The following is a 24,915-nucleotide window of genomic DNA, read 5'->3' as shown; positions in this document are numbered from 1 at the left end:
TATCATGAGGCTGGCTTCAGAGTTGAAAGTAATGTGATCAGTAATGAATTTTGTGTTACATTAGGTTGTATAAATGGACAGACAAGCGCAGACACCAAGTGGCCAGGAGTCAGGGCTAATTTAATGAGGCTAAAATAGAGACAGCACCAATTAGACGCAGGGCCAGCTCAGAGCTCCTGCAGGGACTGCAAATGAATAGGTACAAATCAAATTACTGACTAATAGAAGCAGCACAAGAGAGGGCAGTCAATGCTAAATGCATTAGGGCCTTGTGACCTCCTCACTCTGAACAACAGAATCCCAAATTTGACTTTAAAAAAAAAATCATAATAATCAAAGAAACTCTTGTTTGGTTAAGGAAGAGGGAAAAAACCCCACCAGCGTTGATTGCAAAATGCTTTGAAAAACATTTTGATGTCAACCATTTTGTACACACAATGGGCGTTTTCCTGGGAGGCAGTGTTTTAAAGGAACTATAAACAATGCATTGTACAACTTTGAAAAATAAGATTCCCCTTGCATGACCATCAGGCGAGTGACAGCCACAGGAAATGATTTGAAATTCCTGTGCGTCCTGGTTTCCAGCCCAAAGTTGGAGTGAGGCCTCCAAAGATGCCCAAAGATGCCTCACTCTGCATTTGCTTTGTGTGCTTTCAGAGAGATCGTCACATAATCAAATCCAATTGGCTGTATGCTGAAGTCACAGATATCAAGAAGAAGGACTATGTTTCCAACACAAAATGGTATTGGAACTGCAGCTGATCAGGGCTGCAACCAGGACAGAACAGGCATAAACAAGGGCCTTGCAAGAAATTTTGGGTAGCACACTGCTAAAAGCTCCTTCTTTGCACTCATACTTTGGGCTGCAGAAAGGGCCTTCCTGGTCATGGTGCTCCGAATCTTGGAGTATCCTCCCCAGACAAGCTTGCCTGAAACCAAATCTGTTGTCTTTTTGCTGCCAGGCAAAGACTTTTTTATTTGCTCAGATCTTTCAGCTTGTCAATTAGCTGATCTTTAAATTGCTGATCCTTTTGCCTTTCAGCTAGTTTTATTAGCTTTGCTGAGTTTTTATTGTTTTTCTGCTGTGCAGTTGGTTTCTGTTTGGTTTATGCTTAATTTTAATATTGTATTTTATTGCAATAGTGTTCAGCACTCTGGGATCTATTAGTGCAGGGGCAACACACACACACACACACACACACACACACACACACTCTCACACACACAACAAAATAATAAAATGTTCATGCTATCTATTGTTAGGGTCATAAATATTGATACTCTGCTGCAACAATAAATACGGACAAGAATTATAGTATCATGTTTATAATGCTTGACCCCAGAAGTTGGATATCCCACCCCCCTGCCGCCATTATAGAAAAGGATAGAAAAGCATCCTTTCGTTCAACATCCTTTGCAGGAGATTATGCATTTTGATACGACCATTAGGAGATGATAAACACACGTTTGCATGTTGGTTTATATTATTCAGGTTTCTTCCTTTCTTTTTAAAATACTGCCTGGTTTAACCTATTGTAGCTGAAAGTTTTAAAAATCTGATTTAAGCAAAAAAGATCCCATTTTAAATGACAGAATGACAGATGTTAATCCACTGTGCTTTTTGTCCCACAATCAGGTTGGTACTGATTGACCCGCTAATATTTGAATATTGTGGATGTCTGCCTGCCTTGTTCAAAATAGGCAGCTATCTGTGTTAAATAGAGATGATCCAAATGGAGGCAGAGTTGAGCTACATGACCCAGAGGATTCCATGGTATGTTCCCTTGCTGGATTGTCTCTCTTAGACAGTAGGTGGTCATGTGAATGAATGGTCCTCTATACAGAGAGAGATACATTTTTAAAAAATATATGGAGGAGCAATCCACCTGCAGTTTAAAATGGTGCAGTCTAGTTCAAGTTATGATCTCCTAATCATATAACTCAGCTCTAGGATTTTTCCCCCTTAGGGTATTTCTAGACTACAAATGGAAATTCCAGCTTTAAGTCTGTTTAACTTTTTTGGCTACCGACCAAATGCCCCTTAGAATGTCTGGATAAAGGGACTAGGGCTCTTTCCATCAAACACCATGAGAAGGGTCCTGCTGAAATGGACTCAAGGGCCATCTGATTCAGTATCCAGATGCCTTCAAAAATCCCATAAACAGGGTGTGAACATTCTCCCTGTTTGACCCCAGCAACTGGTATTCAGAAGTAGACTGCACCTGAACATGCAGGTTCAATTCCTAACCACCAGGATGAATTAGAACTGCCTTACTGGATGTTGACCAACTAGATGAACGGAACGGCCCCTCCACTGTTTGTCCCCAGCACTTGATATTTAGAGGTATACTGCTGCCTCTGAATATGGAAGATCCATTTATTTATATATTTAATTATGATTGTAGCTAGTAGCCACTGACAAAGATTTCTTCCTCAATGAATTTAGCCAATCCTTCAAAAAATAAAATAAAATAAAATAAAATAAAATAAAATAAAATAAAATAAACCCTAAGCTAGTGGCCATCACTATGCTTTGTGGCAACCAATCCTTAAGTTAATTATGGCTCTTGACACTCTCACGGAGCAACAAAAATCACCAGTGTCCTTTGCAGACTCCATAGCAGTGAAACCAGTTTCAAACCAGTTTAAATGCATACTGTGAACGTGCCCCTTGAGCGTGTGCACACATGTTTGTTTCGGACACACAATGAGACGTGCAGCTTCTTGAGCTCATGTCAGATTTAACTTCCCTCTGGAAATATTTTTAGCATGGCTGTTGTCATTCCTAGGCCAAATTTAAAGCGCAGAAGGAACTCCAGCAAAATACAGCGCCTTTCTGAAACTGTGCATGTTTTAGCCTTCAACGGAAGCTTGGAAGAGGAAATCGCTCGTTTGGCTGCCTATGAGGGGAGCAGGTGGCCGCTTCTCCCCTACTGTGAAGGCTTAAAAATGGACGATAGCCAAGATTCCAAAGATTTGGAAGTCCTTCAGAAGCCAAAAAAATGCATTCGCTGGCAATGGGATTGTAGCGAGGAATGACTGGTTTCCTTTCGGAGAGCTTATGGGGAGTCGTATAAAATACAGGCTTCCTCACCTCGGCACTGCAAAGGGACAAACAGAACAAGACGCCAGTTTCAAAAGGCTCTCTAATAGACTTTGCAGGATGAAAACCATTTATAACTACAGATGGCAGGTATATGGATTGCTGTACTTCCAAGGCATTAAAAAAGCAGACATGGGGCGTGATAGAATGGGAGGAAGATGAAACGGAGAAAACCGCAGGAAACCGCAGGAAAGAAAGCCCCCCAAACCCATGCCAAAGGCGTCCTCGAAGGAATGAAATGCAGTTAGCAGCTGCCTGCTGTGTCTCTGAATGAGTTACTGTTCTGGCCTTGCCTCCCTCCAATCACTTTCTGCGGGGGGTGGGGAGTAATTCTGACACCTCTGTGCCTGGATCAGTCAATCACTCCTCATACAGGCACATCAGAGAATGACTGCTGTCCCAGGAGCATGCCTGTTGCTTCTCTGCATGGGTCATGGCTCGCCTCTATCCAAATCACCAGCAAGTGCATCCAGATCTGTGACTCATACAGGAAGATTCGGGTGGTGGTGTTTCCCTCTGAAGCTCTAACGGCCAAATCTTTTAAAAGTGTGGCATTAATTCACTGAAATCTGGGAAAGCACTGGCTAGAAACCTTGCAATCAAGAGCCAAGTACTCATCTAGTACAAAGAACCAAAATGCTACTGAAGTGAGGAGACAGAAAGATGGTTATTTTGCTATTACCGACACCCAGATGCAGGCTAAGTTGCCCAACCCAAAAGACAGGGCCGTGCATATGACACAACTGCACAGGAGCACAAAAAGAGTATAGGAGGAAGGGGTAATGAGAGCCAGCATGGTGTAGTGGTTAGAGTGCTGGACTAGGACCAGGGAGACCCGAGTTCAAATCCCCATTCAGCCACGAGACTTGCTGAGTGACTCTGGGCCAGTCACTTCTCTCTCAGCCTCGCCTACTTCACAGGGTTGTTGTGAAAGAGAAACTCAAGTATGTAGTACACCGCTCTCGCGCTGGGCTCCTTGGAGGAAGAGCGGGAGATAAATGTAAATATAATAATAATAATGGCTACAGAATATTCACCATCGTCACAGAATCTATCTGCCTGAGAATCTCAGCTTACTTTTTTTCTTTTTTTAAAAGTGAAGTTTCCTCCTTTATGGTTGCAAAGGTGGTGGTAGTCCATTCCCATACCAAGGATAAGAACCCCACTCCCTGCACTGCCGCATATGATGAAGGATTTATGCATTTACCCTGCAATAGTCTGCCCTTCACTGATTAAAAACCAAGGGTGTTTGTTCTTTTATAGACAGTTTATTAGAAAAATGTAACGGTACTATAGTATGTTTTCAATGGGGATAAATTTTTATCCCTCTCTCACAACACTAGAGTCGGGGGTCGTGCGATGAAACGGAAGGCCAGGAAATTTAGGACCCACAAAAGGAAGTACTTTTTCACATAGGATGTAATTAAGCTATGGAATTCTCTGCCACGGGCAGTGGTGATGGCCACCAGCTTGGATGGCTTTAAAAGGAGCTTGGACCAATTCATGGCAGGCAGGTCTATCAATGGCTACTAGTCTGGTGGCTATTGGCCACCTCCAGCCTCAGAGGCAAGATGCTTCTAAATCCCAGTTGCAGGGGAGAGACCGCAGCAGTAGAGAGGGCCTACCCGCCCCTCTTGCCTGTGGGCTTTTCAGAGGCAGACAGTGGGCCACTGTGGGGAACAGGATGCTGGACCCGATATTGAGAGGCCTTGGGCCTGATGCAGCAAGGCTGTTCTTATGTTATCAGGCTGCATGGCGCCATGGTGGGCTCTCCTTCACTGGAGATTTTCAAACAGAGGCTGGATGGCCACCTGTAGCCGATTCCTGCACTGAGCTGGGGGTCAGACTAGAAGATCTGCAAGGTTCCTTCCAACAGTCTATGATCAACAGTTCAAAATAGACCTCAGCAGGTGCAATGGGTGAAATGGCCAGCTGTGCACTGCGTGGCACCTTGGTGGTCATGCACACACATTGACCCTACATGTGCACAAAAGACAAGATCCATGGGGGCGGGAGGGGGGAGGCCTAAAGACTTAAGCTCAGCACAGCGACTCAAGCCCTAGTCAGCCATGACAAGATATGTGTGTCCAACTCCCAGGATACACAAGTGATTGTTTTTGTGTGCATGGCTCTGTGCATGCTTTAATCTAAAATGTGCAGGGGATACAGCCCCCCCCCCTCAAATGCAGGGTATAGACAGGAAGTATACTACTGTGCATACATTGAATATGTGTGTTTAACTCTGTGAGTGTGTGTGTGTGTGTGTATGTATGTACCCAGGTCTGCACGTGTGTGTTGAGCCTGGTCCAAGAGCACACAAGACAGCTGGTCTCAGTGTGCTCAGTGCCTGGATGGAAGACCCATGTATGCCACCTTTGGGGGTAGGGCCATAGCTGAGCATGCAAAAGGGCCCAGATTCAATCCCTGGCAGCATCCCCAGGAAAGACTCCTGCCTGAAACCTTGGAGAAGCCACTGGCAGTTATTGGAATGGAGGCAATTTCGAGCTAGATGGATCAAGGGCCTCACTCAGTATAAGGCAGCTTCCTCTGTTCCTACACTGGACACAAATTGAACATGCATTGAACATAGCCTGTGAATAGGATTTTTGATGCCACATGATCTGTATTTCTGGGGTGTGGATTCTATTTAGTTTCCCCGCCCTCCGGCAGGTTAAAAACGGTAACTTTGTTTTTGTGAGTTGCCTTAGCCAAATGACATTTTGAGGGGCTTTTACATGCCTCTCAAATGAGAATTTATGAACAGCAGACTCAGGATGAGACAGACACAGCCTGACCGGATCGTTGGATAAGGCTGAATCGCGGGCTCCCAAAGCGAAGCCAAACTTGCAGGATGGCCAGTGTTATCGCTTAAGCCACATTGAAAATAGATTTTACTCTTTTTTTCCTGTTCTTTTTTCAGATCTGGTTCCTTTTCCGTTCACCGTCTGATAGCTGCTGCTGCTATTTATGCCAAGCTGGAGACAACTCAAGTGGGAAAGACCTTTTCGGTCATCGAGGTAAGAGTTCCTGCCAGCATCAGATTTTTCTGTGTCTTTAAGCAATTTTTAGCAGATGGTTCCAAGCTGAAATTTATGCTTAGTGTAACTATCTATTGGAAACGCTTTGAAAATACCTAGCCCTCCCTGTCTTTCCAAGTAAAGGAGTTGATAGCTTTAAAAAAAAGAAATGTATAAAAAGGCAGGTGGTCAACCATTTATGTATTTATTACATGTATATACAGGTCTACCATAGACTATTAGTAATAATGGCTACAGGAAACCTCCATGCTCCGAGGCAGGGTGCCTCTGAATACCAGTTGCTCAGAGTCTGGGTTGCTACCTTCATGCCCTCACATTTTCCAGTGTGTGTGTGTTTTTTTTCCTTCTTCTTCTTCTTTACTGGAAGTGGCCTCCAGAACTGTATCTAACTGGGGGATATGTGGTTGGGAATGGACAAATATTCAACCCTTTTCTTTTTGGCCACTTTTCCTAATAAAAACCGATGAGCAGGTTGAGTAGGCATTACTTGGATTTAGAGGCAAGCATGCAAACAGGCTGTATTAGCCCTAAAGCAATATAAGCAGACTGGTGTCCTAAACAGCTCTTGCAATGCAACCCCCAAGCTCTTTTACTCAGAAGCAAGTCTCAGTGATCTCAATGGGGCCTACTTCCTAGTGGTCCTTAGAATCACAGCCTTAGTCACTCACTGCAAATAGGCAGAATAGTTTCCATTTCATCAGACAGACAAACGGATATGAATCAAGGTACACTCCAATGTGGCTATAGGCAAAGAGCAGCTGAATTTATCATTAGTCGCCATTGAACCATCAATGATCAAGCCACACCAAGCTTACAGGCAGAGAATTCTGTGCCTAGACCTCTTTTAACATGTACTCCTTAGCAGGGGAGGAGAAAATGTTCTCTCAGTTCAAAAGGAATTAAATTACTCCCCCCTTCATTGCACAAAAGAGAACTAGTGGGGGTGGGGGAACCAAAAACATCAGAAAACAACATCCTGGGAGGCTATAGAAAGGACAAAGCATATTTCAGGGGGGAGGTTAACTTTGCCCCACATGCTAGATTTCTGAAATAAAAATACAAGTGTTTTTCATATTTATGCTCCTCTTCAAAGCATAAACAGAAGTGAGCCTATGGGAAACTGGTTTTTTAAATCTATATTCTTGCTTTTAATGCAAATTGATTCTACATGTGACTACAGTGTGAGCAGGATGTGTGAAAAAGTATCTTAGTGGACCACAAATAGCTGCTTCCCACCCCTTTCATTGCTTTAGTGGTGATATCGAGTGGGGTTGGGTTGGGTTGTGGACCCAACCAAGAGACGGGCATGTGGGCTGCCATTTTTTGTCCCCCCCAGCATGTGTTGCTGGAGAACCAATCAAATTCTAGGAGTGCCTGCCAAAGCAGCCTGCTCCATCACTTTCCCCTTCAGTTGCTCTGTGGGCAGGCACCATTCCGCCTGTCCTTTAACTCAGTGAGGGGTATTCCGCTCGCTGTTTGGGGCCAAGTAGGATTTTTTTGGGGTCTCAGCTGATTGGCTATGGTTGTGGCCTTTCTCCACCTGCTTCTCACTGACTTTGTTCAAGTGGTGACTGGGTTTATTTGGTCACTTTGCAGACGAGTGTGGGTCAGGATAGGTTAATTGCATTGGTGTTGGGTTGGAGGGCCCTTACGGTGAGTGGGAATAATGAGGAAGGCTTGGTGATCTTGCAATGCATGGGCTGGATCTGCTCCCACTTGGATGCATCCCAGAGTATGCCGCTCAGTGCCTCGTGACCTGAGCTGAGGTGGGCTGGCATGCATCCCCTCGTCAGGGGTAACCTTGTGGTCAAGAAGAGGTTCGGACTGTGTACCAAGCCAAATCAAAGCTTGGTCCTTTGCCCTTCTGTGGGGCATACCTCCTATGAGATTGACCCACACAGGGGATACCCACACTTTAGTTCAATTCCTTGTGGCAGGTTTTTGTAATTATTTAATAAAGTGGCCCTAGTTTCTTCCAACTACACGTGTCCTGTCATTATTTGGGTCTGGGTTTGCAATGAACACGAGCCAGTAGTGTGATTCAGCTGCTAAAAATGCTAATGCAATCTTGGGCTGCATTAACAGGAATAGTGTCCAGATCATGAGAAATAATAATAGTTCTACTTTATTCTGCACTGGTCAGGCCTCAGCTAGAATATTGAAGTTCTGGGCACCTCATTTTAAGAAGGACATTGATAAACTGGAATGATTTCACAGAATGGTGAGGCAAAATGAAGTCATGTGAGGAATGACTGAAGGAGCTAGATATGTTGAGCCCGGAGAAGAGAAGACGAAGACGAAGAGGAGAGCCGTCTTCAAATATCTGAAGGGCTGTCACAAAGAAGACGGAGCAGAGATTTTCTCCTGAGGGCAGAGTGGGTTGAAATGACAAGCCAGCCGATTCAAGCTAGAACATCAGGAGGAATCTTCTGATTGTAAGAGCTGTTGGACAGCGGAACAGCCTGCCGCATGTAGTGTTGAGCTCTTCTCTGCTGGAGGCTTTCAAACAGAGGTTGGATGGCCACCTGTCCAGGATGGTGTAGCAGATTCCTGCACAAAGCGGCGGGGTGGGGGGGTTGACTACTAGAGGGTCTCTAAGGTCCTTTCCAACCCCAGAGTTCTATGGAGGATGATCAAGAAAATCGCTCCATGTAAGAGAAAAGTATCTGTCCTTCAAACTACCACAAGAGGTCTGGCAATAGCAGCGAGACCTACTTGTTGAGGGGGAGACACTTCTCCCCTTGCCCCTCCTTGATGCCCCTATGAAGGGACTAGGATATACACGCACACACCACCCAGCTCCTACCTGCTAAATCAGGTACCAGCTTAGGAAAACAGATGTGTGTGGATCAAAGCACATCCCAGGGCTGCTTCAAATAAAGAGCAGCCCCAACTGTCCTTGATTTTCCATTGCTACTCCTATTAGTAACCAAGCCAAGGAGGAGTTTCTCTCCATTTTGCTCTGACAACTACACGGCCCACATGAAGAGTTAAAACAGTCCTTTCCAGGAGTTAACACACTTATTCAAAACTCCTTGCAATATAAGAAAACCAGTTGTGGGTAGAAATTTATGGCATTGCTCAAGAGAGACTTCACTGCTATCATTTAGTCCAGCTGACTGGGTGGAAAAGCATTAGAGAAAGTGAAGACTAAGCAAAAAAAAATGTTTTAAATAAAAGAGAGACAAATGGTTGTTTCAACCAAATGCTTTCAACAACAGAGTAAATATTAGGGAGTTAGAATGGGGCCGGTTTTAAGGAGCAGCCAACAGTATTCTGTTTTAGATATAGTGTAGGAGAATGTCCATTTATCTTTACTTCTGCTGACTAATCAGTTTATAGCTTCACAAAGTTTTAACAAGATATACAGTTGGCTAATGACTGGCTGTCTCTTTGTCTGAGGATAGATACAATAGATACACATTCCCTGCCCCCAGCTTTATTTCTTTTTTCAGCCCATTTTTCTGCTGAATTGACTTTGGTCAAATTTAAACATGCTCTTGGGAATGGTTCCATCCATGTCATGGGGCCAACCCAGGGCTTACCAAAACAGGCCAGTCCCACATATGGATCTGGCTTAGTATGCACCAGTCCTGGCTGGGATAAATGAAAAAGCCAACCTGCCTTGAAAAAAATAGCTGGGTTTTGCAACCGTTGTGCAAATACAGCCTGAGAAGAGCAGCCCCATGTGGCTGAATCCAGTGGACTTCCTGGGCAATGCTGAGTCCTCTTGCCAGCTTGAGACACACACGTCTCAGGTGCCACATAATAGGGGCTAAGGAGAAAGTCAGCTTCTCAGCACCGCCTGCATGAGTTTGATCTTGCACAGTCAAATGTTTTGGTTGGAGCAGGACATTGCTAGACAGCTACAGGAGACGTTCTCCAAACATCTCGGCATCAACCTTGGGTAAACTAAGGAGCCACTCTTGTGCTTGTCTTAGCAACCTCAGGCAGGCTGAACTCCATTTCCCAAAGATGGCAAAAGGGTTGAGGAACTGAATGGTCTCAGCCTTGCTTCTTCTTGCATCAGACTCACTAACAGAGCTTTTAGAATCTCTTCAAGCTTATCTCTTGGACAAGGAGGATTAGAAGTTTGCCTTTGCTGGTGGCGCAGTGGTAAAACTGCTGCTCTGTAACCAGAAGGTTGCAAGATTGATCCTGACCAAGGGGCTCAAGGTTGACTCAGCCTTCCATCCTTCCGAGGTCGGTAAAATGAGTACCCAGAAATGTTGGGGGCAATATGCTAAATCATTGTAAACCACTTAGAGAGCTTCCAGCTATAGAGCGGTATATAAATGTAAGTGCTGCTGTTGCTGCTGTTTGCTAGAAAGCACAACGTTCCAATTTTGAGCTTTCTTCTCATACATGCCCCACTGTGTGGTGCACACGGGGATTTCTGGAACCCTCTTGAATTTCTTTCTCTTTTTCTGTGAGGACAGGGTAAAAACAAAAAGCCTGTGGGCACCTCCCATTGCTGGTATTCACTGCCAGTCGCAACACAGAGTTGGACCCTTCCTGATGAGGGGAGTAAATTTGCCAAACACTGATTCAAACACAGAAAGCTGAGATGCAACATTTGCAAGCATCCCAACGTCCCAAAGGCCTCTTGAGCAGAGCGTAATCTCTGGAGAGCCATTCCATTTATGTTAATAGGCCCTTTAATTTATCACAATAATGGACACTGATTAAGATGGATTAATTTGGATTATGGAAGCCAGCACTTTGTCGAAGACAGATAATTATCCACCCAGAATCCTATTTGAACGTTCCCGGCGCTGATCCATGCACGCAGTGTGTGTGAAGCACGAGTTGTTTGTGTTGTGCGTGGAGCATGAGTTTGTTTGTGGTGTTTGTTTGCTTGAGATGGGATGAAATGTTTTGAGAGTTTGGGGGTGTGCCAGAGCACCATAAAACAGCAATATCTGCTAATATGAAAAAAAGCTAATATTAATTTTATAATCGGCGTGGCAGGCATAAATGTTTAGATAGGGATGTAGTGCCATCGGCCAAAGAAGTAGAGTTAAGATGTGGGTGGATGTAGGGAGAAGGGAAGGAAGAATCCATGGGAATTGGGGTACAGGCACAGAGCCCCTTCTCACAACCAGTGAGAAAGGGCTACCTGGTTTGCGGGGAGGAAGCTCGAAAGCACTTCGCTCCCCGCAGACGATTGTTCCACTGTCTCTGGGTGGGCAGATCACCTGCTGCCTGTAGCTCTGAGGGTCAGGGTGCTGGGATGCCCTCCGGAGCTCCAATAATGCACCGTGCGAGTGCACGGTGCATTATGGGGATTCTCCCTCCCCTTCCTGAGTCCCTCTCCTTCCCGCCCTGAGCTGCTGCTGCTGCTTGACACACGATTAAAAAAACTGGGTTAGGAGAGCACTCTTGAGCCACTGCCTGCTATTTAGCTTCAAAGCCTGTTCTTCCAGATATGCAATGGCTCAGTTTAGATGGGGCTTGCGTGCTCTGAGGAAGGTGAGAGCTATGCCAGAGGTCCAACCATACTGGACAGGTCTCACCAGAGGAGCCAGACAAAGAGTGCCTCTCCCGTCAACAATATGGTGAGACGTAACTTTAATAAATCTATACCGGATCGGTCATCGCCCGGGTCAACAAGGACCGCGCCAGGTGCTGGAGTCCCTGGACATCTGGTGGGAAGTGGGAAACAGGACTCAGGATCTTCAGTTGAGCAACCAGGGCTGGAGACAGCAAAGCTACTGGAAGAAACGTCGCTTAACTGAAAAAAATATACAAAAAATGCCAACAAGGAAATAATGATCTGCTATTACAAGTCTAGTCCAACTAGAAGAGGTTATTTAAAAAGAATGTACCAAATTTGGAAAGAGAAGCATCCAGATACAGAAATAACAGAACAAAGGCTAGCAGACCAGAGAAGATTCATAATAAGAAATAAAGTATTCACAGGAGTTGAGCTGGAAGAACTGGAAAGAGCAACACAGGCTCAAGATATGGAAGAAGAATTACCACCAACTGAAGCAGTTGCTCAGGCGCAGGTGGAGGAGGTGTTGGAAATAGAGGATACCACCATTGCTGAACTGTTTCAAAATCAAAACCAGGCAACCTCCCCTTTGCCTTCACCTCAAAAACCCAAATGCCGTTTAACAGAAAAGCAACAAGAACTAAAGCAAAAAAATAACTGAGCACATGAACCAAGCAACCACCAGGTTTTGACTTCCAGCTCTAAAAACAGTTGCCAAAAAACAACTTGCTCAGGTATTAAAAGATGTCAATGCTGCACTTGCAGAAATAACAACCAATAATTTGAAAGAAACAAACCAACTAATGTACAGGGCAGCAACAATAACAACACAAGAGCTCGGATATAAGATCAATGGACCTGTAAAAAAAGAAAGTAGTACATCACCTAAATGGAAGATTAGATTAGAAAATAAAATCTCCAGGCTTAGATCAGATGCTAGTAAATTGAAAGATATGAAAGACAAGAAGCTGAAGAATGAAAACACCAAACAGTATCTGATCCAAAAATACCACCTAGATTCAAGGAAAATTAGAGAAGTCCTGGGAATAATAAAGCAGCAAATAACAGCAGTGTCAAAGAAGACTAGCAGATATGAAGCCAGAACTACACAACACAGGCAGAATCTCCAATTCCAGTTGAATCATAGACGTTTCTACCAAAGCATAGAAGGAGAAACTGCAAGAAACCTAGAAACACCAAATAAAGAAGAAACAGTGCAATTCTGGGGAAAATTATGGGACAATCCAATAGATTATAATAAAAAAGCAGGCTGGATGAAAGAGGTCAAAAAATGTAACCAACAAATGCAAGATCTAATAATAACACCAGAATTAATAAGTGAAAGAGCAAAGAAAATTAAAAATTGGACTGCTCCAGGTGACGATGAACTGCATGGCTTTTGGCTTAAACACCTAACAAACCTTCATAAACAACTATCAAAACAGTTCAATCACATTTTGCAAGCAGGTGATATTGAACAATGGCTAACAACTGGGAAAACTCATCTCATCATGAAAGACCCAGCAAAAGGTGCAGTTCCAAGTAATTATAGACCGATAACCTGTCTGCCAACCATGTTCAAATTATTAATTGGAATAATAGCAGATGAAGTCATGCAACACTTATTAACTAACAAACAACTTCCAGCTGAACAGAAAGGAAATTGCCCAAACACCAGAGGAACAAAAGACCAGCTGCTGATTGACAAAATGATTTTAGAAAATTGCAAGAGAAGAAAAACCAATCTAAGTGTTGCATGGATTGACTACAAGAAAGCCTTAGATTCATTGCCTCACACATGGATACTAAAATGTTTAGAAACAACTGTTGTCAGCAAAAACATTCAGATATTTATTTTAAAAAAGCAATGAGCATGTGGAGTACACAGTTAACAATCAATGGCGAGACACTTGGACAGGTTAGCATTAGAAGAGGCATTTTCCAAGGGGACTCACTATCCCCTCTGTTGTTTGTAATCGCCATGACCCCACCTTCACAAATACTAAACAAAACAGGCCTCGGATACCAAACATCTAAAACATCAAGTCAAATCAACCATCTGCTGTACATGGACGATCTGAAGTTGTATGGAAAGTCCCAGTCAGAAATCGAATCACTGCTAAACACTGTCCGTATATTCAGTAGCGATATAGCAATGGAGTTTGGACTAGACCAGTGTGCTGCATTAATAATGAACAGAGGGAAAATAACAAAAACAGAAGGAATAGAACTGCCTAATGGAAGCAAGATCAAGAACCTGGAAGAGAAGGAACATAACAAATACTTGGGCATTCTCCAGGCTGATAACATTGCACACACTGAAGTTAAAAGAAAAATTGGAAGTGAATACATCAGGAGAGTTAGAAAAATCCTCAAGTCCAAACTCAATGGCGGGAACACAATACAAGCCATAAACACCTGGGTTATACCTATTATCAGATACACTGCAGGAATAATAGACTGGACCCAGGCAGAGCTAGAGATGCTAGATTGTAAGACCAGGAAAATCATGACCATCAATCATGCTCTGCACCCCCGCAGTGATGTCGAAAGGCTATACCTCCCTCGCAGCTCAGGTGGAAGAGGAATGCTGCAAGTCCATCAAACAGTAGAGGAGGAGAAAAGAGGCCTTGAAGAATATATCAAGGACAGTGAAGAAGATGCACTTCAAATGGCCAATAATGCGAAACTGCTTGGTCAATATTTGCACAATATAAGTGGAAAATCAGACATCAGTAAGACCTGGCAATGGCTTAAGAATGGCAACTTGAAGAAAGAAACAGAGGGTTTAATACTAGCTGCACAAGAATAGGCACTAAGAACAAATGCAATAAGAGCAAAAGTCAAAAAATCAACCACAAACAGCAAGTGCTGCCTTTGTAAAGAAGCAGATGAAACCGTGGACCACCTAATCAGCTGTTGTAAAAAGATTGCACAGACTGACTACAAACAAAGGCATGACAAAGTAGCAGGGATGATACAATGGAACATCTGCAAAAAATACAAGCTACCTGTAGCCAAAAATTGGTGGGACCATCAAATTGAAAAAGTTGAAGAAAATGAAGATGTAAAAATATTATGGGACTTCCGACTACAAACAGACAAACATCTGCCACACAATACACCAGATATAACTGTAGTCGAGGAGAAAGAAAAACAAGTCAAAATAATCGACATAGCAATACCAGGGGATAGCAGAATAGAAGAAAAAGAAATAGAAAAAATCACCAAATACAAAGATCTACAAATTGAAATTGAAAGGCTTTGGCAGAAAAAGACCAAAATAATCCCAGTGGTAATTGGCGCCCTGGGTGCAGTTCCAAAAGACCTTGAAGAGCACCTCAACACCATAGGGGCCACGGAAATCACCATCAGCCAGTTACAAAAAGCAGCTTTACAGGGAACAGCCTATATTATGCGACGATATCTATAACAATTGACAATAAAATTCAGCCATCCCAGGTCCTTGGGAAGGACTCGATGTCTGAATAAAACAAACCAGTCAATAACACCTGTCTGACTGTGTAAACAAGAAATAATAATTCGACTTCTATACCGCCCTTCCAAAAATGGCTCATGGCGGTTTACACAGAGAAAAAATAAATAAATAAGATAAGATGGCTCCCTGTCCCCAAAGGGCTCACAGTCTAAAAAGAAACATAAGATAGACACCAGCAACTGGAGTTCCTGTGCTCAAGGTGGAGAGGGCCAGTTACTCTCCCCCTGCAAAATAAAGAGAATCACCACATTAGAAGGTGCCTCTTTGCAAATTTAGCAGGGGTTCCTGTGAATGAGATTGAAAGCACCCATTTTTGGTTTTGGATAAATCACAGAGGTGCTTCACACAATTAGTGTGAAGCGCCTTACCGGGCCTGCAGCCCTGGGTGGCCGGATCGGCCTCCCACACAACTACCGGTTCTGTCATGGAGCCGGTGGGGGCTGAGGGAAGGATGCCCCATGCAAGTGCGTGGGGCATTCTGGGGGGGACGACCCCTGAGCCTGGGAGGCTGCTTCAAGCTTCCCGGTCGGGGGTCTATTCATGTGTTGCTGCATGCCATGGTGGCACACGAGCAGAAAAACAAGGGTTTTTTTGCCAAGGCGTTCGCTCTGTTAACATTGCTTAGGGGGGAGGAGGTGGGCTAGCCGCCTTGGAACCACTGGGCTCGCTCGGTGGTTCCGACGATCACCAGGAAGTGGGCCAGGCTCCCTTAGCTCCCTTAGATAATCAGGAAGCAGGCTAGGCTCCCTATTCTGCTGATCGTCAGTATAGCCTCACAGTTTCCCATTACATCTGCATTTGGGCAACTGTGGCTTAGTCTAACTGGGGTTAGTTAACAAACCAGGGTTCAAAATCATGGATTCTGGTTTAGCTGAGCTAACCACAGTTCATATAAATGACAGTTTTCCAAGTCTGAATGTAAGGGGAAATTGTGGTCTTTTCAAAATCCAAAGCAGAAGCTGTCAATCTTATGCCCCAAAGAAGAGAGGGGACAAGGCAGTGCACATAGGCCCAAGGCTTGCCACAACTCATTCACAATTATCTGAAACATGGCTTTGGTGATCATCTGAAAGATAATGATCATCATTATAGATAATGATAATCAGTGAAAGATAATGCACCAGGCAGTGAAAGATAATGCACCAGAGTGGAGAACTGAACAGTAACCTCCAATTAGAAATTAAGTTCCATCCTTCCCATTCTTCTGGTTTGTTCTGCCTGGTGTTCCATTCTTCCTGACTTCCTGACTTTAACTAGGAGAAATTCTAAAATGAATTCTGGAATTGGAGCTTGCCCAGGTAGTCTCAGGAACTTTCAATATGTGAAGACATGCATTGACAGAACAGTGCAAAAACCTGCATTTTGAAATGACTCTTCATCTGGTAGTATCAAGATCTGTTTTGCGTGGTGTTTTATCAGTGTGCAGGATCACAAGTGTGCATCAGTAAATCACCTCACTAAACATATCTGGATGCAAACAAACCCACAATGGCATCAAGCCTGCTTTTTTGCAGTATGTTATCAATGCACACATTCGTAATATAGAGGGCTGTGGGTGTGGGGGCGGAACCACAAATGGAAGGAACTGACCTCACACACAGCATAAAGACAGCGCTCATTATAAAATCTGGAAATTAAAAAAATGGAACCTGGGAGAATTCCTAAGGCATTGGTTCCACTTTGGAAAGAAGGTCAGATAATTTGAAATTCCAAAATCTGGAATCATCCCTAGTTCAGATAAGTTAGATGCTTGCTTTTGTATACTTGTGCTTTTTCTGAGGAAGGAAATCAATGGGAAATCAACATGATAATTTAGTGAAAGAAAATCACCATTGGGTGAGAGACGTATGTGATCTCTGATCACACTTCTTCTTTGTACCTGTTCCTGATCCCACTATGTCCCTACTGGGAGATTCGGACATTGCATCAGCCAGCCGTTCCCGAAGGCCCTCTTCGGTGTGTTCCATGGAAGCCATGTGTCGGAGACCAAAGCTCTCAGGCCAGCTCCCACAGACTTCCAGCAGGGTCATGCTCCGGTCAAAGGCACCTTCAAGAGGAATGAAAAAGAGAGAAGAGATAAATACTGCAAATGGTGGCCAGCATCTTCCACAAATGACATAGCCTGTTGACACTGTTCTGATTCTTCAGGGAAGAACTGTTTGAAATCATGGCACAAACATCCTTGAGAGATAAAGGAATGAGAGAAACAACAGTGTCCCCCCCACCGCCACCGCCAGAGATGGCAATTTGAAAGAGGGAATTGCTGCTTGTGGTGTGCAACTTTATCCCATTTTCACCTTTAGCCAAACAGGTCTGTCAAGTTTTTGTATTGTTTCCGAAACCTGCAAAGCCTATTGAGGAGAGGTGACAATGGAACAATAGAAATATTAATGAGCATAACGGGAATTCAAGCTTCCTTTAATTCACTTCCAGCTCTCATAAACGTTATGTGTCTCTGGACAAAGAGTTCAGGTGTGATGTGTAGGGTTCACCAGGGAACTCAAGGGAGGTTCCTGACATTTATTTTACAAATAGATAGGGCGCTTTCCCCACAAGTTTCAAAGTGGCATAAAATACAGTATAAAAATACATTACACATTGTGTCATGCTTTTTATCATTCCACCGCAAATTTGTTGGCGAAAGAATTTGCTTTTTCTCCTCCTCCTTTTATTTTCACAGTTGAACCACCACAGAGCACTCAAAGAATTTGCATTCCCATTCTATTATTTTTGGTGTTTCTCGTTTCCCCAATAATAATTTGCCGTTAGACTTTAGCATATGTGAGAACAAACAAGGGCTCTGGATTTAAGTCCAGTCCAGTAACAAAGTTAACGTTGCCAGTCCAAAAAACAGCTGCAGATGGATAGCTCCTCATAAGTAAGTAAAAAGTACCAATACTGCTCTGTCCATTTTTTTGGCTTTCTCTACAGACATCCATAATAATGCCCAGACTCTCCCATAAGCTCCAGCTGTCCCAATTGACCAGGGCCAGGTCCTATTTTCTGCTCCCCATCCCTGGTAGAACACAATCCCTACTACCTTTGGGGGATAACTCCTAAGTCAACATGCATAAGACCGCAGTCATGATTACTTATCCTGGGATGAAAGAGAAGAGATGGGACACCTCCTGTTCTACTAAGGCTGTAAACTGAATGCTGTTTATCTCTGATAAACACAGCGACAAGCATTTATTCTATGGAACATTCTTAAGTTTTAGAAAAAATGGTCAGTTTGCTAACACACCCTAATTCCAGTGCCACTGCAGGTCAGACTTAGTAGCATCAAAGCGGGGCAAACAACTCCTAAACAAGTAGATCCCTCCTTGCTGCCCATCACGGCTGGACCCCTTTTGGTTACGTGAAAGACCGAGACTCTTCTTTACACTAAGCATTTTTCTGTATTATTATTATCATCAACCACTATCAATCACAGTCTGCCTTGCACAGAGGTTTGTGGCAGGTTTTCAAACAGAGGCTGGACGGCCATCTGTCACTAAGCAGGGGGCTGTGGGGGGGGGGGGTGGACCAGAAGACCTCCAGCGTCTCATCCAACTCTATGATTCTAAGAGCAGTTCTCCTTTGGCTCACTTCAATCAAATCACTAGGACTTAATTCAGAGAAATATAGTTTGGGATAGGAGCATGAATGTGGAATACACTGCTATTTTTCTTTCAGAAATCTAGAAGAAAAATGGGCATTTTAAAAAAGGCAAGGACAAAAAAAAAACATTTGAACATGCGTGATGCATGTTTAGCATGGTGGAGTATAGGCAGAAGGGACATCAGGATCTACCAACAGATCTCTGGGTGATGCACAGGAGATCAGCAAAGGGTTCCTGACTCCCAATTGTTCGGCTGTAACAATGACAAAAAGCCTGCAGTCATCGGCACAATTATTCACAAGATCTTCCCAAGTGCCAAATGGACTTTTTGAGATTTGCTTAAGAGAGCTGTTCCCCTCCTAAGCATAACAAGGGTCACTTGCTGTTCCTTAACATAGCAAGTATAATCTCCAGGAGAAACTTCAGTCCAAGCTGGTAACCCTTATGCAAGCCATTCCAGTGTACAACTCATGGATGCAGGTGGGAATTGGCTCTGCCCCTGAGCCATTTTGTATCTGGTTTAGACCTTAGGGTTTGAGAGGAGAGAGAAAAGACAAAACAGGCCTAGGTCTGCCTGCCCCAGCAGTAGAGAATATTGAGTTATTATTTATATTTATATCCTGCCCTTCCAAGAAGGAACTCAGGTGGGGTACACGGGGTGGGGGCAGCAGCATGGGGATCACGATTTGCATGACTCTTATTAGTGCTGTACTATGCTCAGCAACCAAATTACTACTACTACTACTATGATGATGATGATGATGTGTGTATTATGGCTGAATGGGGATATGAACTCGGGTTTCCCCGGTCCTAGTCCAGCACTCTAACCACTATACCACACTGGCTCTTCAGGACAAAACTGGCCCTGAAAGAATCAGAGAAAAGGAGAGAAGTTATGCACGGATGTGCGATCACTGGAGACGCTGGCTGAGATGATAGAGTGAAAACCTATACACTCTCCAGAAATTAAAAATAATTCCCTTAACTCGCAGTTGTTTCCTAATTCAAAAATAGGACATGACGTTTAACTAAATGCAAAGATTAGATTGTGGACCCCAGATCACTTCAAAGTACAAATTAAAATTATTCAAGTCTATTATATAGCGAGCCTGCTGCAAAGGCTTACTTTAAATCATTCCCGTTCGGAATGAGATTACAGGCCGGGCTTTGGTGCTGGGATCGCATGCCATTTCACTCAGCGATTAGGTAACTGAATATGTAGCGTGTAGTGGGCCTGGTTTTTGCCAGCCTGCAGAAGTGGGGTCTGAGGGGGAGGGAACCAGGGAAGCAGGCAAATGCCAGTGTTTTCTCAAAGTTAAAAGCGCACGGAACACATCCCTGGTTATCAGGCCTCTGGTGTTCCCCTTTGATCAGCCGTCAGAACTATCTGCGCTCCGGTGGCGACTGTACAACTTCACGGCTCACTCTCAGCCTCTGACAGGTAGTAATAGAAAGGGCGAGAGACCAGACCCCAAGTTGGGCGTCCCTTCCTCTGATAGTGACCAAAGTACTGGGCGATAACCAGTGGTAAACACTCAGCCCTGCCGGTTAATCCACGCATCAGCAAAGAGGGCAGATAATGTGAAACTCTAATGGCCCGGACAAAAAATATCGCATATGGGTGGGGGTGCTTGAGGTTTCCAGGACTGTTGAGGAGGAACCCCCCCCCCATTGAGATAAAGTGGCTGGCTGCTTTGATTTGACTTCTTGCTCAAAACAGACCAACTGTCATGATTTATACAGCCTTTTCAATCTGAAAAGCCCCTTTCAGGGATTGGTCAAATTCAAGGAGGAGGAGAGGTCTATGATGGCTAAGTGGAGCCTACATGTTCAGAGGCAGTCTGTCTCTGGATACCAGTCACTGGGATGGAAGCTGTAGGGGAGGACGATTGCCTCCATGCCCTGCTTGTGAGATTCTCATCTGATTGACTTATGTGGGAAGCAGGATGGCTGTCTTCATGAACCTTTGGTGTGAGTTACCAGGGCTCTTCTTATATTCTTTCCAATTCACCGTCATTCTAACCCGCAAGTTAGAGCATGTGTGGTATCGTATTTAGTTTATCAGACTAGACCAGGAAGAGTTGGGTCTCAATCCCCATGGTACTCACGGGAAGTATGGTATATGTGTACAGTACTCATGCAATATTTTGGGACAGACATTTACTGAATTCATCTGGGACTGTCAACATTACATTCACCAAATGTTGGACGCTCACTAGAACTCTCCCACTCCAAATGGCTTCCAGTGTGTATTGGAAGGATGGTAAGGCTGTGTGGAAGCCTGCTAAGATATTGCATCCGTCTGACCAAAACTTCTAGCTTCTCTCAGTTCCTTGGGCATTTTACCTAAGCAGTGATAAACTGAATTAACAGGCAGCATGAATCTGGGAGGCCCGAGTTCAAGTCTTAACGTTTCATGGATTTGTGTACAGAGCACTTGTTTTATAGCTGCTTCTCTCACACAGACAAGGAAATCTTATGTAGATAAAAAGGTAAAGGTAAAGTGTGCTGTCAAGTCAATTTTGACTCCTGGCGCCCACAGAGCCCTCTTCTCTTCTTTTGGTAGAATACAGGAGAGGTTGACCATTGCCTCCTCCCACGCAGTATGAGATGATGCTTTTCAGCATCTTCCTATATTGCTGCTGCCTGATATAGGCGTTTCCCATAGTCTGGGAAACATACCAGCAGGGATTCAAACTGGCAACCTTCTGCTTGTTAGCCAAGCATTTCCCCTCTGTGCCGCTTAAAGTGGTACTTATGTAGATTAACCAAAGGTTTATTAAGCAACAACTCCATTTTCTCTGTCTTTTCCTCCCTTTTTCTTTCAGATTCCTCCCCTACAAGATCTACAAGTTCCCCGTGGGACAAATGTCCAAAAAACCCCAAACAGCAAAGATTACTGGACAGAATACAACAACAGCATTCTCTTGGCACTATTATACATTTTTAATAGCAGAAGAGTTATTCATGGGTCTTCTGAAAGCAAATAACCAGCGTGGCTAGGACAGGGGAAGAAGGAGGGGATCTTTTGGGGAGGCTCCTAAAGATTTCTCCACCCCTGTTTGAAGATGATGATGGGAGATCAAGCCTCAAGCCCTTATCACATTTCGAAAGTGGGAAACCCGAACACCCTCACCAACCTTTCAAGCAGGCTGATGAATAACAACGCAAATAGCTTTTGATGCCCTGCCAAAGCGGCCACAGAGGCACCCAAATAAAAACATCACAGAGAGACCCGAGATGTTTGAGTGAGAGCAGAGGAGACAAGGGGAGCTGTTGCCTTCCCAATCAAGCCCCGAGACCTGTCAAGATTTCTTAACAGCAAAGTGTGTGGTGTGAGCATGGATGTAAATGCAGGTATCAGAGATTAACGGTGCCAAAAAGCTTTCTTGTAAATAGCAGAACTCCCCAGGCTTGAAAGCTCCATCTTTATCTTTTCCTCCCTCTTTGTGTCCATGATGGTATTCCACGTACATGCCCGGTAATAAATCTCACACCAAGATATGCTCACGGATGCGCCAACAAATCTCCGTTTTCTAGGTTGAGTTCTAGTCTTCCAATTTCCCAGAAAAAAACACTGGCTAGGTTTTATTTCTTGGGGAGGTCTGGGGAACAACATTGAAATGTTCTTATTATGAGTTGCTATTTTCAAGCTTCCTCCCCTCAGTGCTCAAATTTCTGAAGGGACTGATTGATTGATTGATGGATGGATTGATTAAGTGCCGTCGAGTCGGTGTCGACCCTTAGCGACTACATAGATAGATTCTTTCCAGGATGATCTGTCTTTTACTTGGCCTTGAAGGTCTTTCAGTGGTGCATTCATGGCTGTCGTGATCGAGTCCATCCACCTTGCTGCCGGTCGTCCTCTTCTTCTCTTCCTTTCCACTTTCCCCAGCATGATGGACTCCTCAAGGGAGCTGGATTTTCGCATCATGAGTCCAAAGCATGATAGTTTGAGCCTGGTCATTTGTGCCTCAAGTGAAAATTCTGGATTGATTTGTTCTAGAATCCATTGGTTTGTTTTCCTGGCTTGTCCATGGTATCCTCAAAAGTCTTCTCCAGCTCAAAGTTCAAAAGCGTCAATACTTTTCCTATCTTGCTTCTTCAAAGTTCAGCTTTCACATCCATAGAGTGTCAAGGGAAAAACCATTGTCCGAACGATTCTAATCTTTTGTAGGTATAGAAACCTACAAAATGTAAATATCCTTCCCAAGGCCTTCATTGCAACCCTACCAAGTGCTAGTCTGTGGCGTATTTCTTGACTGCTGGATTCTTTACTGTTGATGGTCGATCCTAAAAGTCAGAAGCTATCCACTATTTCAATGTCTTCATTACCAGTTCTGAAGCTGGTTACTGTCCCCGTTGTCATTAGTTTAGTCTTCTTGACATTTAGTCATCGTCCCATTTTTTCACTGTGCTTTTTGACTTTCATTACTAGAGCTTGCAGATTAATCCTTGGCTATCAGAGTGGTGTCATCAGCGTAGCGCAGGTTATCGATGTTTCTTCCTCCAACTTTAAAACCACGCTCATCTTCTTCCAATCCAGCTTCTATCAGTATATGTTCAGCGTATCAGTTGAATAAATAAGGAGAAAGTAGACAGCCTTGTTTTACTCCTTTGCCGATCTGGAACCAGTCTGTTTCACCATGTTCCGTCTGGACTGTGGCTTCCTGTCCTGTGTATAGGTTTCTCATGAGAACAATGAGATGTTCTGGGATGCTCATTTTCCTAAGGATATTCCACAACTTGACATGGTCGATGCAATCGACGGCTTTTCTGTCATCAATAAAGCACATATGGACTTCTTTTTGGTATTCTAGGGACTCTAGTGCATGCAAATAATTTTCATCTACATGAAGGTGCTATATGACATGCACAGCTGGTGAGGTTTAATCTGAACTGCCAATTACATTTTACAGTTGCGGTTTTTCATATATTATAAGGCATCGGGGCTGCGTGGGTCTTGAACTCTAGTGGCCAGGAGCAGGCGCCTTACTCTCTGTACCAGCTTTCAGGCAGAGGGAGGTATTAGTCTGGTCTTGGCTGTTCTGCAGCACCACACAGAAGATGGCCACAGAGGGTATTGCTGCTCATCAGTTTAGCCAGGTCAGGTGATCTGGGAAACCAGTAGGGGCCTGGTTGACCCTATGTGACTGACCCTATGTGTCTGTTGCTTCAGGCTTGGTTCCTCAGGCTGAGCAAATCATCTCAATGAGCTACCTTTGAGAAGCCAACAGTGTGCCTGACCTACTTACATACATACCTGTGTCTGCCCTATTCATGGCACTGGACATTGACTTCTGCCTGACCTGACTCTGTTATCTGCTGCCAGACCATCGGATCCCTGACTGACTGCTCTGGAACCTGATCGGCATCCCATTGCTTGTCCCTGAATCTGGCAGAGGCCAAATGTATCTCTTTAAGCAAAAGAACAAACACCCCCTTGGTTTCAAATTGGTGGAGGGCAAAGTAAATGAATAGGTGGAGCAGGCAGGCTGAACGCAGCCGAAGTCTCTCTTAGGCCTGCTGTACACACCGTTCATTTACTCTGCAATCAATTGTTCTGCAAATAGATTATAAAGAAGGGGGTGTTAAACTGTTAGCAAACTTTCCCACCTCTTGACAACAACTTTTATTAATTAATTAATTGATTGATTGATTGATTTATATGCCGCTTTTTCGATTTCGATTTTTAGAGACTGGGGGAGCAGTGGGGGGTGTTGCGAAGATGATGCTGAAACCTGACCAATGTCAACTTCCGAGCACATGTGTGTACCTTAACATGTTAAGATGAGAGTGCCAAAATCTCCCCAGAGGCAAAATGGGAACAAGGGTTTGGAAACGCGGGGCTGTTCCCACAAAGCAGGGTCTCTTGCCATGGCTGGTTTATGCCTTCTTTCCTGCCCCTGTAGGTCTCACAGGACTGGAATAACCTTGGCACTGGCACCTCACCTTCAAAACTGCGTTTTGGATTAAGGTGAACTAAGGCAGGAGTTAATCCCTACCTGGCTTAATCTTTTATTATTCCCAAAACTGAATTAACTGAAACCAGCTATTGCTAAAAGCAACAACAAATGCAGTGTGGATAGTTCATGGAGCTGGGGTAGAATGAAAATTAAGGCCTTATATACAGTAACATCTACATTATGCAAAGTGATTCAAATTGGTTGAAGGACA

At 44.0% G+C, this 24,915-nt stretch overlaps 1 protein-coding gene across 12 annotated transcripts in view; it reads right to left on the bottom strand.

Annotated features, from left to right (window-relative positions):
* BCAS3 (BCAS3 microtubule associated cell migration factor) overlaps positions 1–24,915 on the bottom strand; it is a 535,871-nt gene that overhangs the window by 16,411 nt on the left and 494,545 nt on the right. For 8 of the 12 annotated variants that reach the window (XM_053274521.1, XM_053274516.1, XM_053274514.1 and 5 more), the window contains one exon: positions 17,017–17,184. The exons of 1 other annotated variant lie outside the window; for it this stretch is intronic. In XM_053274521.1, coding sequence (XP_053130496.1) covers positions 17,017–17,184 — 168 coding nt within the window. Of the gene's footprint in view, positions 1–16,967; positions 17,185–24,915 lie in introns of those variants that run through there. 3 more of the 12 variants (XM_053274523.1, XM_053274526.1, XM_053274524.1) reach the window with 2 other exon arrangements.

This window comes from Hemicordylus capensis, chromosome 12 (genome assembly GCF_027244095.1).
Source record: "Hemicordylus capensis ecotype Gifberg chromosome 12, rHemCap1.1.pri, whole genome shotgun sequence".
NCBI lineage: Eukaryota > Metazoa > Chordata > Lepidosauria > Squamata > Cordylidae > Hemicordylus > Hemicordylus capensis.
Note: the sequence above shows the minus strand (reverse complement) of the source record. Positions and strands in the feature narration are given on the sequence as shown.